This window comes from Patagioenas fasciata, chromosome 30 (assembly GCF_037038585.1).
Source record: "Patagioenas fasciata isolate bPatFas1 chromosome 30, bPatFas1.hap1, whole genome shotgun sequence".
In the NCBI taxonomy this organism is placed as follows: domain Eukaryota; kingdom Metazoa; phylum Chordata; class Aves; order Columbiformes; family Columbidae; genus Patagioenas; species Patagioenas fasciata.
In genome coordinates this window covers 4364038-4380347 of record NC_092549.1, presented here as the reverse complement: position 1 = coordinate 4380347, position 16310 = coordinate 4364038, and the positions used below count along the sequence as shown (strand labels likewise).

General features: G+C 66.1%; 3 protein-coding genes across 8 annotated transcripts; 1 reads left to right on the top strand and 2 right to left on the bottom strand.

Moving 5' to 3' along the window:
- Nucleotides 1–174: 174 nt before the first annotated feature.
- Nucleotides 175–3318, bottom strand: ANKRD34A (ankyrin repeat domain 34A). 3 transcript variants are annotated; one of them, XM_065857896.2, is made up of 3 exons: nt 3282–3318; nt 2440–2544; nt 175–1883 (listed from the first exon to the last, which is right to left on the bottom strand). In XM_065857896.2, the coding sequence occupies exon 3, from the start codon at nt 1827–1829 to the stop codon at nt 546–548; it is 1284 nt and encodes a 427-aa protein (XP_065713968.1). In that variant the 5' UTR covers nt 1830–1883; nt 2440–2544; nt 3282–3318; the 3' UTR covers nt 175–545. The 3 variants fall into 3 exon arrangements, with proteins under 3 accessions (XP_065713968.1, XP_071656397.1, XP_065713967.1); XM_071800296.1 differs by having other exon boundaries at nt 3278–3311; XM_065857895.2 differs by lacking the exon at nt 3282–3318 and having other exon boundaries at nt 2440–2685.
- POLR3GL (RNA polymerase III subunit GL) lies at nt 3142–6402 on the top strand. Of its 4 annotated transcripts, none has more exons than XR_011736047.1 (8): nt 3142–3417; nt 3551–3716; nt 4780–4848; nt 4935–4991; nt 5070–5143; nt 5239–5352; nt 5442–5598; nt 5638–6402. XR_011736047.1 is itself a non-coding variant. In XM_065857897.2 (8 exons), exons 2-8 carry the CDS (start codon nt 3603–3605, stop codon nt 5526–5528), a joined length of 645 nt encoding a protein of 214 aa, XP_065713969.1. In that variant the 5' UTR covers nt 3346–3417; nt 3551–3602; the 3' UTR covers nt 5529–6402. The 4 variants fall into 4 exon arrangements, 3 of the variants coding, with proteins under 3 accessions (XP_071656399.1, XP_071656400.1, XP_065713969.1); XM_065857897.2 differs by adding an exon at nt 4339–4468 and having other exon boundaries at nt 3346–3417; nt 5442–6402; XM_071800298.1 differs by having other exon boundaries at nt 5442–6402.
- A 3512-nt stretch (nt 6403–9914) lies between these two features.
- Nucleotides 9915–13671, bottom strand: TXNIP (thioredoxin interacting protein). Its single transcript, XM_065857833.2, has 8 exons — nt 13257–13671; nt 12454–12526; nt 12204–12351; nt 11772–11874; nt 11384–11640; nt 11121–11277; nt 10871–11019; nt 9915–10759 (listed from the first exon to the last, which is right to left on the bottom strand). Exons 1-8 carry the CDS (start codon nt 13504–13506, stop codon nt 10724–10726), a joined length of 1173 nt encoding a protein of 390 aa, XP_065713905.1. The 5' UTR covers nt 13507–13671; the 3' UTR covers nt 9915–10723.
- Nucleotides 13672–16310: the final 2639 nt, after the last annotated feature.

Genomic DNA, 16310 nt, shown 5'->3' with positions numbered 1-16310 from the left:
TTCTGATCTCGGTTCTTGATCCTGGTTCTTGATCCCGGTTCTGATCTTTGTTCTTAATCCCGGTTCTCAATCCTGGTTCTGATCTCTGTTCTTAATCCCGGGGCTGCCAGTAAAACAATTTATTTGTTTAAAAAAAGCCATTTTTCCTCAAAATGACCACTGGGAAGCGATGGGTTTATTTACGGAGCCTTTATTCACCGGGACACCGACAGCGTCGGCCCCCCCGCCCCATTGCACCCCTCACTGGGACCCGCACCCCAAACTGGGGGGGACCCTGGGGAGGGGGGGGCGGGGGGGACTCCGGCTCCCGAAGGAATTTGGGGTCGTGCAAAGTTTCTGCCCACGGCAGCGCTGGAAGAGTCGGCGGGAGCCCGCGGTCATCAGTAGGTTTCAGAGTGAACGCGCCACCACCTGCGTGAGGAGGCCCTGCGGTGGCAGCGGGGCAGCCGGGGGGTGTCAGAGCGGCCCGGGGGGGTCCCTAAAGACCCGGTGAGCAGGACCCGGGCGTCCGGGTGCCACTTTTTGCTGGGGGGGACGTGGGGTCCCTAAGTGCCCGGCTCGGGCGCCAGCGCGCTCTGGAAGTTCACGAGCAGCCGCAGCTCCTCTGGCTGCATCGAGTGGCGCCGCAGCAGCTTCCGGCGGCCCTTGGGCGAGGGGGGGCCCGGGGGGGGCGCGCGGGGGGGCGGCAGGGGGGGCAGGAACCTCCCGGGGGCCCAGGGCTCCAGCAGCAGGGTCCCGGAGCCGCGCCGCTCCAGCAAACCCGGGGCGCGCCGGCGGGCGCCGGGGGGGGACGATTCGCCGCTCTGGGGGTGCCCCTCGTTTTCGGGGGGGTCCCGGCGCGGTTTGCCCCCCCGCGCCGTTTCGGGGGCCGTGTTGCGGCGCGGCGGCGGTTGGGGACACGGCGGGGGGACGCGCTCGGCCCAGGCGCCCCCCGGCAGCCCCGCCGCCTCCCGGCCCTCCACGCTGTGCCGGCGCGGCCGCCCCCCCAGGCTCAGCCCCTCCAGCCCCGGCACCAACCGCTCCGCCGCGGCTCCCCGCGCCCCCTCCGGCGCCGCCGAAGCCACCAGCCCCCAGGGCTCGGAATTGAGGCGCTTCAGCGGCCGCCCCCGCGCGCCCCGGGGGAGGTCGGGGGCGGCGGCGACGGGCGGCGGGGGGGGGAAGCAGAAAATGTCCCGTTCCTCCTCCTTCTCGCTGCCCGCCGGCGACGCCGCCGCCCGCACCTCGATGTCCGAGGGCGACATGCAGCCCCCCGGCGAGCGCTTCCCCTCCGGCCCCGGCGACGGCGGCGAGTTGAGGTACTGGCGGGTGGTCTTGGTGCCCGAGGGGGACGTGTCGGTGGTGATGATGATCACCTCCTTCCCCCGCGCTTTGCAGGCGTCCAGCAGCACCCGCAGCGTCTCCCGCTCCCCGCGCTCCACCGCGTAAACCAGGGCCGAGGCCCCGGCGTAGTCGCGGGCGCTGGGGTCGGCGCCGTGGGCCAGCAGCACCGCGGCCACGCCGGGCCCGGCGCCCTGGGCGCACGCGTGCATCAGCGCCGTCTTCCCCGTCTTGTCGGGGATGTTGGGGTCGGCGCCGTTCTCCAGCAGGTACCGCACCATGCGCGGCTGCTCCGGCGGGTCGGCGTAGTCGGCGCCGCACGCTGCCATCAGGGGCGTGAGCCCGGCGGCGTTGCCCTCGTTGATGTAGGCGCCCCCCTCCAGCAGCAGCCGCGTCAGGCGGAACTTGCCCTGGGCCACCGCGCGCAGCAGGGCCGAGCCGTCGGCCGGTACCGTGGCGGCGGCGCCGGGCGGCCCGGTGGCACCGGGGGGGCGGCGGACGGGGCTGGGCATGGCGGCGCTCACGGCAGCGGGGGGGTGCGGCGGTCCCCAGGTGTCACCTGCTCACTGCGAGGGGACACGGCGCGGGTCAAATCCCCCCCGCAAACCTCCGGGATGGGGTCCCTGCCTCGGTTTTCCCGGCTGGGTCCCACGAGGGGCCGGTTCCCGCGGATGCCACCAACCGGCACAGCCCGCGGTCCCCTGGGCCGTCCTGCCGTGTCCCCAGCCCGTGTCCCCAGCCCCCTGCACCCCATCCCCCCCATCCCCTTCCATACCCCCAAATCCCCTCCTGCCCCCCCCCCCGCACCCCTGCCCGTGTCCCCTGCTGTGTCCCCTCCGGTACCCCCACCCGCTCCCGCATCCCTGCCCGCACCGTTCCCATGGTGACCGCAGCCCATCCCGCTCCTCAGCTCTGAGCCGCCAAGAAAATGGGGGAGAAACCGCCCACCCCCCCATTTTACCCCCGAGTTCACCCGCCCGGCTCTGCCAGCCCCCCCCCCAATACAGCGGCAGCCACCGAGCCCGGGCCTGGCGCTCGGGGCTGCACCATCCCCGCGTGGGGGGGACCCCGAGAGGAGCCTCCCCCAGCCGCCCCTCTCTCCCCCATCCCTTCCTGCGTTACCATGGCAACCGGAGCAGCGCATCCCCCGGCGCCGGGTCCTGGTCCCCGCTGTCCCGGGGCCGGAGGAGCCGGGGCCGTCGCCCCGTGGCCGCCATCCCGGCCCGGCTGCGGTGGAGCGGGGGGAGGCAGGGGAGGTTATTTGGAGGGTTCTTCCCCCCCCCGCACCGCTATTTTTGGCGGCTGCGGGCGCGGGGGGGGCGCAGCGGATGAATCACCCGGCGGCGCGGGCGGCGCCGCACCCGCTGCGCTGAGCGGCCTGCGGGGCTGCGGGGGCGCCGGGGGCCGGGCGGGGGTCGCGGTGCTGTCCCCAGACCGGGGTTGTCACCCGGTGTGCACAAAAACCCCGAAGCGTAGCGCACAGAGATGTGGGGTTTGGGACGACAGCGCGGAGGGGCTGGGGGTCACGGGGCAGTGGGGCTGGGGGGCAGAACACAGAGGTCTGGGGGGCACAACGCAGTGGGGCTGGGGGGGCCACTGCGCAGCAGGGCTGGGGGGCAGAACACAGGGGTCGGGGGTCATGGGGCATCGAGACTGGGGCGACCATGGGGTTGGGGGTCCCAATACAGACAGACTGAGGGGGTCACAGCACAGCGAGGTTTGGGGGTCACAGCACAGCGAGGTTTGGGGGTCACAGCACAGCGAGGCGGGGCTGGGGGCCCCGGAGCAGCAGCTTGGGGGTCTGTGGGGCCGCAAAGCCACAGTGCTGGGGGGGCTGAGATGCCGCAGAGCGGGGGCGCTGGGGGCTATGGGGCAACCCCTGCACCCCCCAGTTTTCCCCCCAGCCCCTCTCTCCCCACCGCCCCCCGGTACCGACCCCCGGCCCCATTCACTCACTCACTCACTCATTCATTCCTCCGCTCCGCCTCTCGCCCCGCCCCCTCCGCTGTGATTGGCTCCGCCGCCTGCACATCGTGCGTGCTCCGCCCCCTGCGAGCGGCGCGCATCCCGGACGCACGTGGAGCGGCTGCGCAGGCGCGGGTGAGCACGGGACCGGGGAACGGGGGGAACCGGGGGGAACCGGGGGGGCTGCGCCGGGTCCCCGTGCCCCGGGGGCGGCTGCCCCACCCTCCTTATCCCCCTGAAATCTCCTATCTCGGGGGCTGCCCCCCAGACCAGGGCTCCCCCGTTACCGCCTCCCGCTCCCCAGCGCCCCCGGCCCCGCCATGGCGGCCCGCGGCCGGGGCCGGGGGCAGATGACGTTCAACATGGAGGCCGTTGGCATCGGGAAGGGGGACGCGCTGCCCCCCCCCACGCTCCAGCCCTCCCCGCTGTTCCCGGTGAGTCCGGGGGGGTCCCGGCGTGTGTGGGAACCCTTGAGCCCCCCTGGGCCGTGTGCGACCCCCGGGGGGCTGAGCACCCACACCCTCATCGCCCCTGGTCCCCCTGTCCCCCCAGGGCTGAGCACCCACACCCTCATCACCTCCTGTCCCCCCAGGGCTGAGCACCCACACCCTCATCACCCCTGGTCCCCCTGTCCCCCAGGGCTGAGCACCCACACCCTCATCACCCCTGGTCCCCTCCTGTCCCCCAGCCCCTGGAGCACTGACACACCCCGTGTCCCCTGTGTCCCCCGTGTCCCCTGTCCCCTGTCCCCAGCCCCTGGAGCACTGACACACCCCGTGTCCCCTGTGTCCCCCGTGTCCCCTGTCCCCTGTCCCCAGCCCCTGGAGCACTGACACACCCCGTGTCCCCTCTCCCCTGTCCCCAGCCCCTGGAGCACTGACACACCCCATGTCCCCTGTCCCCTGTCCCCAGCCCCTGGAGCTCTGACACACCCCGTGTCCCCCATGTCCCCTGTCCCCTGTCCCCAGCCCCTGGAGCACTGACACACCCCGTGTCCCCTGTCCCCAGCCCCTGGAGCACTGACACACCCCGTGTCCCCCTGTCCCCTGTCCCCAGCCCCTGGAGCACCGCGCCGCGCCCCTGCCGGGGGGGGAGGAGGGCGAGTACATGCTGGCGCTGAAGCAGGAGCTGCGGGGGGCCATGAAAAACCTCCCGTATTTCGTCAAACCGGGGGCGCCCCGGAGAGGTACGGGCGGGGGGGGCACCCACGCGGGACCCCCCCCACACCCCACTGCACCCCCTTGGGGCAGGGGTGCGGAGAGAGGGGGGAACGCAGCCCCACGTTGGGACCCCCCAAACCCATCACCCCCCCACTGTCGCTCTAGTGACCCCCCCAGACCCACAGACACCCTCACGGTTGTGACCCCCCAGCCCCATCACCCCCTCACCACCGTTTTGTGCCCCCCCAGCCCCATTGTGCCCATTCCCAGCTGCTTTGCACCCTGGGTGTCCCCACGTGTCCCCCCGCGGTGACCCCCCCCCCTCACCGCCCCCCAGATATCGAGCGCTACTCAGACAAGTACCAGCTCTCCAGCCCCGTCGACAGCGCCATCGACTGGAACCCGGGTAAGGGGGGACACGGGGACCCGGGGGGGACAAGGACATCAGGGGGACATGGGGGGGTGTCTGACCCCCTCACTTTGCCCCCCCAGACTGGAGGCGGCTGCCGCGGGAGCTGAAGATCCGGGTGCGGCGGCTGCGGAAAGGCCGTGAGTGTCCCCACGTTGTCCCTTTGTCCCCTCGTTGTCCCCGTCCCCCCGGGGGTCACACTCCCCCCTCCCCCCCAGGAAGCACCATCCTCATCCCCAAGGCCAAGCAGCGCGTGGTGCTCGACAAGGAGGAGGCCATTAAGAAACTGGAGGTACCGAGGCCGAAGGCTCGGCCGCTGTCCCCTGTGCTGGGGGGGTTTGGGGTGTCCCCCCCCCTGGTTGACGCTGGGGGTCCCTGAACCCCTAGAGCCTGGAGAAGAAGGAGGAGGAGGTGACATCGGAGGAGGAAGAGGAGAAAGAGGAGGAGGAGGAAGGGAAGGAGGAGGAGGAGGAGGAGTACGACGAGGAGGAGCACGAGGAGGTGACATGGGCTGGGGGACACTGCGGGGGTCACCCTGGCGGGGGGGCGGGGGTGTCCCCTCACCCCCTTGCTGTCCCCTGTGTCCCCAGGAGACCGATTACATCATGTCCTACTTCGACAACGGGGAGGACTTCGGTGGGGACAGCGATGACAACATGGACGAGGCCGTTTACTGAGCCTCCTGGCTGTCACCCCCAGCGTCCCCTGTCACCCCCCAGGGCACCAGCGTCCCCTGTCACCCCCCAGCGTTCCCTGTCACCCCCAGCATCCCCTGTCACCCCCCAGGACACCAGCGTCCCCTGTCACCCCCCAGCGTTCCCTGTCACCCCCCAGGACACCAGCGTCCCCTGTCACCCCCCAGTGTCCCCTGTCACCCCCCAGGACACCAGCGTCCCCTGTCACCCCCCAGTGTCCCCTGTCACCCCCCCAGACACCAGCATCCCCTGTCACCCTGTCCCGGATCTCTGGGTCCCCTGGGACACTGGGGTCTTGCGTCACCCCCGTTCCTGGGGGGTCCCTTGTCACCAGCCCCCCCGGGACACGGGTCCCCTGTCACTTTCCTTGATGCCTGGGTCCCTTGTCACCCCCGCCCAGGACACCAGGGGTCTCTGTCACCTACCTCCCCCGAACGCCTGGGTCCCCTGTCACCGTCCCCTGCAACCGGCAGGTGGCGCTTGTGCTCCAGGGACGGAGGGGACACCCCAGATCGGGGTGGGGGTGACATGGGGACTCCCCAGATCGGGGTGGGGGTGACATGGGGACTCCCCAGATCGGGGGGGGGGTGACATGGGGACACCCCAGATCGGGGGGGGGGGTGTCATGGGGACTCCCCGCGGTCCCCAACTTGAGGGGGTCCCGGGGGGTTCCCGAACCCCTGGTGGGGGGGTGACACCCCCGCCTTGTCCCCAGGCCAGCGCTGGGTGGCGCTGTCCCTTTCGCGGTGACTTTAGGGGCGATGCCCCCCCAGCCCCCCCCGCCTTTTTTTGGGCAGCTTTTTACCATTTGGGCTTTTTAAACTGGATTTGGGGCGGATTAAAGCGAATTTGTGCATTTCCAGCTCGCTTTGTCCCGCGGCCTCGACCCCCCCGGGATTATTTGGGGGGGTGGGTATTGGGTTTTCCAGCCCCGCTGCAGCGCGGGGAGGGTTTGGGGGTGCCCGTGAGGTTTGCCCCCCCACCCCCCCGCTTAGGGCTGGGCTGAGCCGCCTTAAACTCAGCACGGGCACCAGCGGCTGGGGGGAGGAAGGGGGGTTTGGGGGGTCAAGTGGGTTTCAGGGGGGGGTCAGGTGTGTTTTGGGGGGGTCAGGTGTGTTTGGGGGGTCAGAAGGTGTTGGGGTCAGGTGTGTTTGGGGGGGGGTCAGGTGTGTTTGGGGGGTCAGGTGTGTTTGGGGGGGGTCAGGTGTGTTTGGGGGGGTCAGGTGTGTTTGGGGGTCAGGTGTGTTTGGGGGTCAGAAGGTGTTGGGGTCAGGTGTGTTGGGGGGGTCAGGTGTGTTTGGGGGGATCAGGTGTGTTTGGGGGTCAGAAGGTGTTGGGGTCAGGTGTGTTTGGGGGGGGGTCAGGTGTGTTTGGGGGGTCAGGTGTGTTTGGGGGGGGTCAGGTGTGTTTGGGGGGGTCAGGTGTGTTTGGGGGTCAGGTGTGTTTGGGGGTCAGAAGGTGTTGGGGTCAGGTGTGTTGGGGGGGTCAGGTGTGTTTGGGGGTCAGGTGTGTTTGGGGGTCAGAAGGTGTTGGGGTCAGGTGTGTTGGGGGGGTCAGGTGTGTTTGGGGGTCAGAAGGTGTTGGGGTCAGGTGTGTTTGGGGGGGTCAGGTGTGTTTGGGGGGGGTCAGGTGTGTTGGGGGGGTCAGGTGTGTTGGGGGTCAGAAGGTGTTGGGGTCAGGTGTGTTGGGGGGGGTCAGGTGTGTTGGGGGGGTCAGGTGTGTTTGGGGGTCAGAAGGTGTTGGGGTCAGGTGTGTTTGGGGGGTCAGGTGTGTTTGGGGGGGTCAGGTGTGTTTGGGGGTCAGAAGGTGTTGGGGTCAGGTGTGTTGGGGGGGGTCAGGTGTGTTTGGGGGTCAGAAGGTGTTGGGGTCAGGTGCTCGGGGCGGGGGCCCGGGGCGCTCGGGCGGGGCTCACGTGCCGGCTCCGCCCCCCGGGCCCGGCTCCGTTCCCGGCCGGTTCGTCCGGGCCATTCAGAAAACCCAACGGAAGCTGCGTTTGTGTGCCCCCCCCGCACAGCAACAGCGCCCCCGGGGGCGGGGCCGTCACGGGGCCGGGGCGGTTTCCTTGGGGCAAAGAAACGATGTCACATGGGGGGGGCAGCAGCGGGACCCCCAGGGAAGGATCCGGCCCCCCAGCAGCAAACCCGGCTGGAAAAGCTGCGCCCGGGTCTGTGCCGCAGTTTCCCTGTGGGTCCCCGTGCCCAGCACCAGCTGCTGCCCCCGCGGTTGCCACCCCCGTGGGGCTTGGGGTCCCTGTGTCACCCCCCGTGGGGCTTGGGGTCCCTGTGTCACCCCCGTGGGGTTTGGGGTCCCTGTGTCACCCCCGTGGGGTTCGGGGTCCTTGTGTCACCCTGGGTGGGGCTTGGGGTCCCCATGTCACCCTGAGTGGGGTTTGGGGTCCCTGTGTCACCCCCGTGGGGTTTGGGATCTCTGTGTCACCCCCATGGGGTTTGGGATCTCTGTGTCACCCTGGGTGGGGTTTGGGGTCCCTGTGCCACCCTGGGTGAGGTTTGGGGTCCCCTGTGTCACCCTGGGTGGTGTTTGGGGTCCCTGTGCCACCCCATGGCAGGGGGAGCGGTGGGGGTGCTGCTGCGTGGAAGGGGGGGCCGGGCTGCAGCCGAAGCTGCGGATGCTCCGTGTGGCCCTTTGGGGACGTTCCTGTCCCCGTTGCCCCCCGTTCCCAGTCCATCCCGTTCCCAGTTAACTCCCGTTCCCAGTTAACTCCCGTTCCCCATTCCCAGTTCACTCCCCCCCGTTTCCAGTTCCCTTTCCCCAGTTGCCCGGCGGGTCGGTGGCCGCCACAGCCCGTGGAGACCCCGGACCAGCCGTGGGCTGGGGGGGCTCTGGGGCCACCGTCACCCCCGGGGGGCAGCAGCCTCAGTCTCTGTTATTTTGCAGGGACCCGCTGGTTTGGGCGCGGTTCAGTGCGGCGGCCGCCGACCCCGTCTGAGCAGGTAGGGGAGAAAATGGGGGGGGCAAAAATACCCCTGCGGGGGACACGGGGGAGAGGGGACAGGATGTGAGCCCTGGGGTGGTGTCCCCCCCGCCCCGGCCGCTGTCCCCCAGCGCGGCTCTTTCTGCCCATACTTGGCTCGGAGCGGGGGGTGACCTTTCGCCGGCTTGGAGGGCGGCCCAGGACGGGACAGTGCCAGGCGGGATGGGGACAGTGCCAGCCGGGATGGGGACAGTGCCAGCCGGGATGTGACAGTGCCAGCCGGGAACAGGGACAGTGCCAGCCGGGATGTGACAGTGCCAGGCGCGCACGGGGACAGCGGCTGGGCCCCACGCCTGGGCACGGGGAGGGGAAACTGAGGCACGTGGGGAGATGGAGCCTGGAGGGTCCCCTATGATTGTTGGGGTCCCTGTGGGTGTCTGGGGGGATGGCGGGTGGCCCGGGGATGGTGACAGTGCCAGCAGGGCAAGGGGACAGCGGCTCAGCCCCGCGCCTGGGCGTGCAGCCCCTAGGGGGGAAACGGAGGCACGGGGGGAGCCAGAGCGCGGAGGGTCCCCCAGTTTTAGGGGTCCCTGTGGGCGGCCCAGGGGACAGTGCCAGCGGGACAAGGGGACTGTGGCTGAGCCCCAGGAGGGGACACTGAGGCACGGGGGAGCGGCTGATAAGGCCCCCCCGGTGCTGCTGGCAGCGGGGAGATAAGGGCAGGCGGGGGGGGAGAGGGTGCGGGGTGGGGAAACTGAGGCACAGGGGCCGGGGGGATCCAGGACCCATTGTCACTGGTGTCCCCGCGGGGGCTGCCAAGTCGGGGAGGGGTGAGGGCGCGGAGCCGCGCTCAAGGTCGCGGCTGCACTGGCTGCATGGGCCGTGTTGGCCGCTGTTCCTCTTCCTCGACGCCGCGCTGGCGTCACCGCCTGTTTTTCTGTTCCCTCACCTTTCACCCACTTCCCCAAAAATAGCTCTGGGGGGGGGAGCGGGGGCTGCCGCTGGAGCAGCGACGGGAGCGGGAACTCCAGCCCCGCCCCGCCCCCGGGCCTCAGTTTCCCCTCCTGGTGGGTGTTGATCCGAATGCTGCTTTTTGACCCAATTTGGGGGTTTTGAGCCGGAAAAAGGGCAGTGGAGAGTGGCTGAGCGGGGGAAGGGCGTGGGAAAGGGGGAAAATGGGATAAAAAAGGGGGGAAAAGGAAGAGGGGGGAAAGAGGAAAGAAAAAGGAGAAACAGCCCAAGAAGTGGGGGAAGGAGAAGGGGCCAAAAAATGTGAATCATTTCCAAGTCTTTGGGTGCAGCTGCCGCAGGAGGGACCCCGGGGCTCACTGGGGACAAGGGGACATGTCACCCCCCCCAGGTGACCCCAGGGTTGTGGGACCTCATCCCTTCCCCATCGCCCCCCCCCCGGCAAGGTCAAGCGCAAGAGGCTCCACCACCTTTATTTGTCTCTTTATTAGAAACGTGGCCCCACGGGGGCAGAAATAGAAACGGTACAAAATACACCACTTGGCTCCCCCCCCCCCCCCAGTAACAAATACAAAACCAGTACAAAACGAGCTTTTTGAACATGTTGTGTCTTCAGCAGTGCGAGGGGGCGGGATTCTCCCCGCCCCGCGGTCGGGGGGCTGAGAAAAGACTGAGATCACAGCATAAACCAGCTCTGCCAACTGGAACTTTAAGCCGGGCTTAGCAGGCAGGGCTTGCTGATGGAACTCTAGGCCAGGCTTAGCTGCTCAGAGCGGGGCTGGTGCTTCCCTGAGAGCAGCGGGAGCACCAGGGACAGGTTGCGCTCTGGGATTAAAGGGTTTTAAGTTTAAAACCAACAACCCGCTGCCATAGAGCCGGGTTTAGTCCCAAGCTTTGCACACGCGTGTGCGTTCAGAGACGGGACCGCCGCGGGTCACGCGTGTCCCCAAGGACGGTGTGCGGCACCGATTCTGGACACTGAGTCTTTTTTGGTTGTTTCAGGCTGGACTCGCCGCCTCTCCGAAGGGTTTGTGACCTCCACGCCTCCCCGCTCACGATTCTCCAGCACCAAGGGAGTTTGGGGCTTTTTCCCAGGGTTTTGGCTGCCGGCAAGGCCCAGAACCTCGGACGCGGGAGGGAACACACAGACTCCGGCCACTCGGCCACCTCCGCGCTCGCCGGGAGCCGTGGCAGGACGCTGGCACCGGGGCGGTGTCACCGCACGGCGGATTCAGTCCCAAAAATCAAAAGCGGGAGAGGAACGTCCGCCCGGCGCTCACTGCACGTTGTTGTTGGCGATGCAGGGATCCACCTGCGGGAGCAAGCGGGGAGAGCGTTGAGACACCTTGAGGTTTTCATCTCAAGCCTTAAAAGCACAACCTGCTGAGGAGGTTTAGGCCGGAGGCAAAGCTCGGCTGCTCACCTCGGTGTAGGTGGGGGGCGGCATGAACTTGAACTCGGGCGCGTACATGAAGATGGGGCTGTCGAAGCCCTCGGGGTCGTCCAGCAGCGGGGTGGTGGGGCTCTCCAGGCGATGGTCTTCAGGGACGATGTCCAGGTAACACGGAGGGGCTGCGAGGGACAGAGGGACCCGTCAGCTCCCCATAAAACCTCCGTTTCCCCCATCTCAGCCCCCTGGACTCGACCTCTGGCTGCCACCAAACCCCACTCACCTTCCGGAGCATCAGGGAGGTTCAAGTCCACCCAGCTCATCTCGGAACTGGTCTGACTGGCCATGCTGGAGCTGCGGCTGCCGATGCCCGAGCGGCTGCCGATGACCAGGGGCAGCTCCAAGATGATTTTCTTGGAGCCGGGGACGCTCACGTAGATCTGCAAGAGGGAAAACCAGAGTCTTACGTCATGTTGGGGACCAAGAGGGGACAAAAGTCCCACAGTGACCGAGGAAGGACAGAGAACATCACGCCCCGCTCCTCACCTGCAGGAAATACTCGACGCGGAGGATGTTGCAGCCCAGGATGGAGGGTTTGAGCTTCTTGACGCGGATGGTTTTGCCGCGCCAGGACTCGGACATGCCCGAGATGATGTGGTTGCCGCGGACGCAGGAGAGTTTCTGGGTGAAGACCTTGGTCTGGCCGTTGGCCAGGTAGGTGTGCTTGGCGATGATGGCGGCTTTGGGCACCACGATGCGCGAGCATGTGTTCTCGAAGTCGGCGTTGATGCAGATGTCGTCGCCTGGGGAGGGAGGGGATGCAGCGTTTAGCGAAGTCGGGGCTTTCTCCTCGCTTGTTTGGTGTTCCCAGCGCTCCCCCTTGTGTCCAACGCCCCCTTCTCCCCAGCTCCGAGAAGGGAGGACAAGCTCTTACCTTCACAAAACCCCTTCCTGTCGATCTGGGCGCTGACCGACACGCGTCCATCAGGGATGAACATACAAGACACCTTCTTCTCCTTCTTGGCAGCAACCGGGGACTGTGGAGAAATCAGGTATTTACTGAGCTGCGACCTTCCCACTGCTCCCATCCCACTCCTTCCTTCCTCTTATTGTGCAACAAGAACTTCAAGTTCCCCCCGAGGCTCGAGCATCTCACAGCCAAGTGAAAGCAGAACAAGCCCCTCGCTTGGTGTAGATTTCTAGAAGTAACCAGGACTTCTTAACAACTAAGTATTTAATCCCCGCTCAGCAATAAAGCTCATTAGGGGAGTCTTAATGCCTGAGGTCGGACTGACCCTGCCTGGAGGCTTTTCTCTCTCGTAACACCTGCTGACACCCAACTTTCTCAGGGTAAAGCTGCGCTTACCAACAATTCCGGAGTGTTCACGTCGACGGGATCCATCACCTCGAAGCGTTTCTTTATCTCCTGGGTGGGGAAGGATGGGCGCTCCAGAAAAGCCTTCACCCAATAATCCACGCAGCCGTACTTGCCCTTGAACGTGGTACCCAGAGGCCTGCGGGAAGAGACGCCCGTCAGACACATCTCAAGCAACAGAAGCACTTTTCTGTAACAATCTGATTTTCTTTTTAAGAGGCAACGTTCAGCTCGTACTCACCCCTGGGGGAGCTCAAATCCGAACTTGTACTCGTATTTATTGCCGGGTCTCAGGATTACGGAGCCGTCCCCATCTGGGAAAAGGGAAGAAGGAGGAAGGGAAACGTCAGCTGAAGCTCCGTGGGTTTGTTCTCAAGTGTGATCCCGTTCTGCTGACACCGTGTCCCAAAGCCGGGAGCTCCTCCTTTCATCTCGCTGCTTTCGCCATCCCCAGGGCGCCGGGACAGCGCGTCCCGCTGCGCTCCGGTCCCGTCCCCGCGCCACACCCTCCCGTTTGCGGGAACACCCGGCAATCTCTCCATCTCCCAGACTCCGCGTCACCCCGTTATCTCCCGGGACACCCTGCCAAGTCCCTATCTCTGGGAGAAGCCCCACGAGGAAGCTGCTGGGGGAGGTCTCTGTGCCCAGGAGGAAAAGCTCCCTTGTCTGGGGTGAGATCTGCCCGGGCTGGGACCTTTGTGCCGCGGCACCCGCCGCCCGCGGGCACAGCGGCTCTGCCAACCGCACTGACACCGTAAACCGGCTCATTAAATAAACCTAATTGCCGATTTTAGGTATCAACGGTGCCTGTCTCTATGCTCCAGCTTTTCTTTTATGCCCCTCAGCTTTCAAACTTGGGACTTGGCTCAGCCAAGCGCTCTCTTTGTAGGGTTCAATTACTTCGCTTATTTCTCACCAGATTCAGCCACCAGCCCACCCCTTCCCATCCCAGTCCCACCACCCAACCATAGACCCTCCATTCCCCCAGGACACCAGCCAGCAGGAACCTCTGCTGGTTAATGATTTCCCAGCCCGTTTCCTCACCGGTGGGCTGCTCCTCCAGGGCCAGCACGTCCTCGAAGCGCAGATACTCCATCTCCTGCCTGCACTGCTGGGGGCCCTTGGCCCAGTTGACCCTGGCCACCCCGCACGCCAGCACCTTGACGGCGTTGACGCGGGTCACCTCGGCCACCTCCACCAGCACGCGCCCGGCCACCTTCTCCCCGCTGCAATAAACCTTCTCGGGCTCGCTGAAGGCCAGCGTGAAAGTCTTCACCTTCTTGAACATCACCATGGCTTCGAGGGGGGAGCGTGGGTTAACAGTGGAGACGCGAACCGGAGCGCCGCACGGGGCAGAGCGATCGGATTTCAGAGAACAGGGCGATCGGAGCTCGGGTCGGTGGCGCCGCAACCGCCGCTCCGCTCCGCTCGCTGCCCGCGGGGATCTGGGCGCACCCCCGCCGCCGCGGCCCTTTTATAGCCTCCGCCCCCCCGCCCGCGCCTGTTGATGGCAGCGGCGCCACGCCGCGGGCGCGTGGACAGGCATGCTACTCGCGTGATCAGCGCCCCCATTGGCCGCCGCAGCCTTGTTTACGGCCCGGCCGGCCAATCAGGGCGCCGGGTGCGGAGCGTGGACAGCGTGTGAAGGAGAGGGGAGCGTGTGCAAGGGAAGAGGGGGGTGGGGGGAAGCGGAGTGACAGCGCGGCGGGCCAATGGGGAGCGAGAAAGGGCGGCGGCGGCGGCCAATGACGCGCAGGGAACAGGACGTAATGTTCCCAGGCATGAGCGGGGGGTAACCCCCTGGGGGGGGCAGCTCCCAGTTCGGGACTCTCTGGGACGGGTCCTGCTGTACTGGGACAACTGGGAGCGGCTTCACAGCGCCTCTGGTGCTTCCCCGCACCCCCCCCAGGGCCTTTCCCCCCTTCCTCAGCCCCCCCTGGGCAGCCTGGGCGCATTTCCACAGCCCCCCCAGCGCCTGAGGCTTCTCCTCAGCCCCCCAGCTCCCCCCAACATTATTTAAGGTAATTAAGGGCAGGTTTGGGGTGCGGGATCAAACCCTGACCCTGGGGCCTCCCTCCCTCCTTGTGGGGCATTGAGGGGGGGGATATTTCCCCCAAATCTGCTGCTTTCAGCAGCCCCCCATGGGGGACCCACACCCCTCCCCACCCGCTGCGTTTTGGGGGCGCTTCCCCAAAATAATCCCGATCTAATCCCTCTCCGCCCCGCGTCACGTCCCCAAAGGGGACGCGTGACGCCCCCGGTCCCGCGCCCTCGTGCTCGGGGACCCGTCTTCGGGGGCAGAAGGTCCCCGGTGAGCCGTGTTTGCTCCTAGGATCACAAGGTCCGGCTGTTTGAAAACGGGAGTTGCTGGTTTCTGGTTTATTCTTGTCGAGTTTATCTAAGGGTGGCAAACGAGCCACGTCCCGATAGCTCTGCCCAGCCAGGGCCGCCGTCCTGCGCCCCAGCCCCGGCGTGGGCAGCGGGGACGGTTGTGTTGTCCCCATGGGAGCTTTGGACTCGCAGAAACTCTCGAATTTTCCTTCCTAGGCCGTTTTTGCTGCGCACACCCCCCCCCCCCCCCCAGCACGGGGGCTGCGCTACCCCGGGTTCTAAAGCCCTTCGGTTCAGGAAAACGTGGAGAGCAGAGGAAATGGGAAAATAATGGGCTTTTTGGAGCCACCCAACAGGGCAGGACAGGAAAAAGTGGGGGTTTCTGAGAGCTCCCGCCCGAACGAGGAAAAGGGATGTGGGTTGTGTTTGGAATTGTCTCCCTTGTCCTTCGGAGCTTGTTTATCTGTGTGTTTCTGGCACGGGTCGTGCTTTGCTTTGTCCGCCGGCCTCTCCTTTCCCTCCGGAGTTAATTCACACCTGTTAGTGTAAACCGATAAACCAGCCAGATAAACCACCGGGTACAGACCAGCGAGATAAACCACCGGGTACAGACCAGCGAGATAAACCACCGGGTACAGACCAGCGAGATAAACCACCGGGCATAGACCGGCCAGGTAAACCACTGGGTACAGACCGGCCAGGTAAACCACTGGGTACAGACCGGCCAGGTAAACCACTGGGCATAGACCGGCCAGATAAACCACTGGGTACAGACCGGCCAGATAAACCACTGGGTATAGACCAACCAGGTAAACCACTGGGCACAGACCCTCCAGATAAACCACTGGGTACAGACCGGCCAGGTAAACCACTGGGCATAGACCGGCCAGATAAACCACTGGGCACAGACCGGCCAGGTAAACCACTGGGCATAGACCGGCCAGATAAACCACTGGGTACAGACCGGCCAGGTAAACCACTGGGCATAGACCGGCCAGATAAACCACTGGGCACAGACCGGCCAGATAAACCACTGGGTACAGACCGGCCAGGTAAACCACTGGGTACAGACCGGCCAGATAAACCACTGGGTATAGACCAACCAGGTAAACCACTGGGCACAGACCCTCCAGATAAACCACTGGGTACAGACCGGCCAGATAAACCACTGGGTACAGACCGGCCAGATAAACCACTGGGCACAGACCGGCCAGATAAACCACTGGGTATAGACCAACCAGGTAAACCACTGGGCACAGACCCTCCAGATAAACCACCGGGCACAGACCGGCCAGATAAACCACTGGGCACAGACCCTCCAGATAAACCACTGGGCATAGACCGGCCAGGTAAACCACTGGGCACAGACCAGCCAGGTAAACCACCGGGTACAGACCCTCCAGATAAACCACCGGGCACAGACCGGCCAGGTAAACCACTGGGCACAGACCAACCAGGTAAACCACCGGGCACAGACCGGCCAGGTAAACCACCGGGTACAGACCGGCCAGGTAAACCACTGGGCACAGACCAACCAGGTAAACCACCGGGCACAGACCGGCCAGGTAAACCACCGGGCACAGACCGGCCAGGTAAACCACTGGGCACAGACCGGCCAGGTAAACCACCGGGCACAGACCAGCCAGATAAACCACTGGGTACAGACCGGCCAGGTAAACCACTGGGCACAGACCAACCAGGTAAACCACCGGGCACAGACCGGCCAGGTAAACCACCGGGCACAGACCGGCCAGGTAAACCACTGGG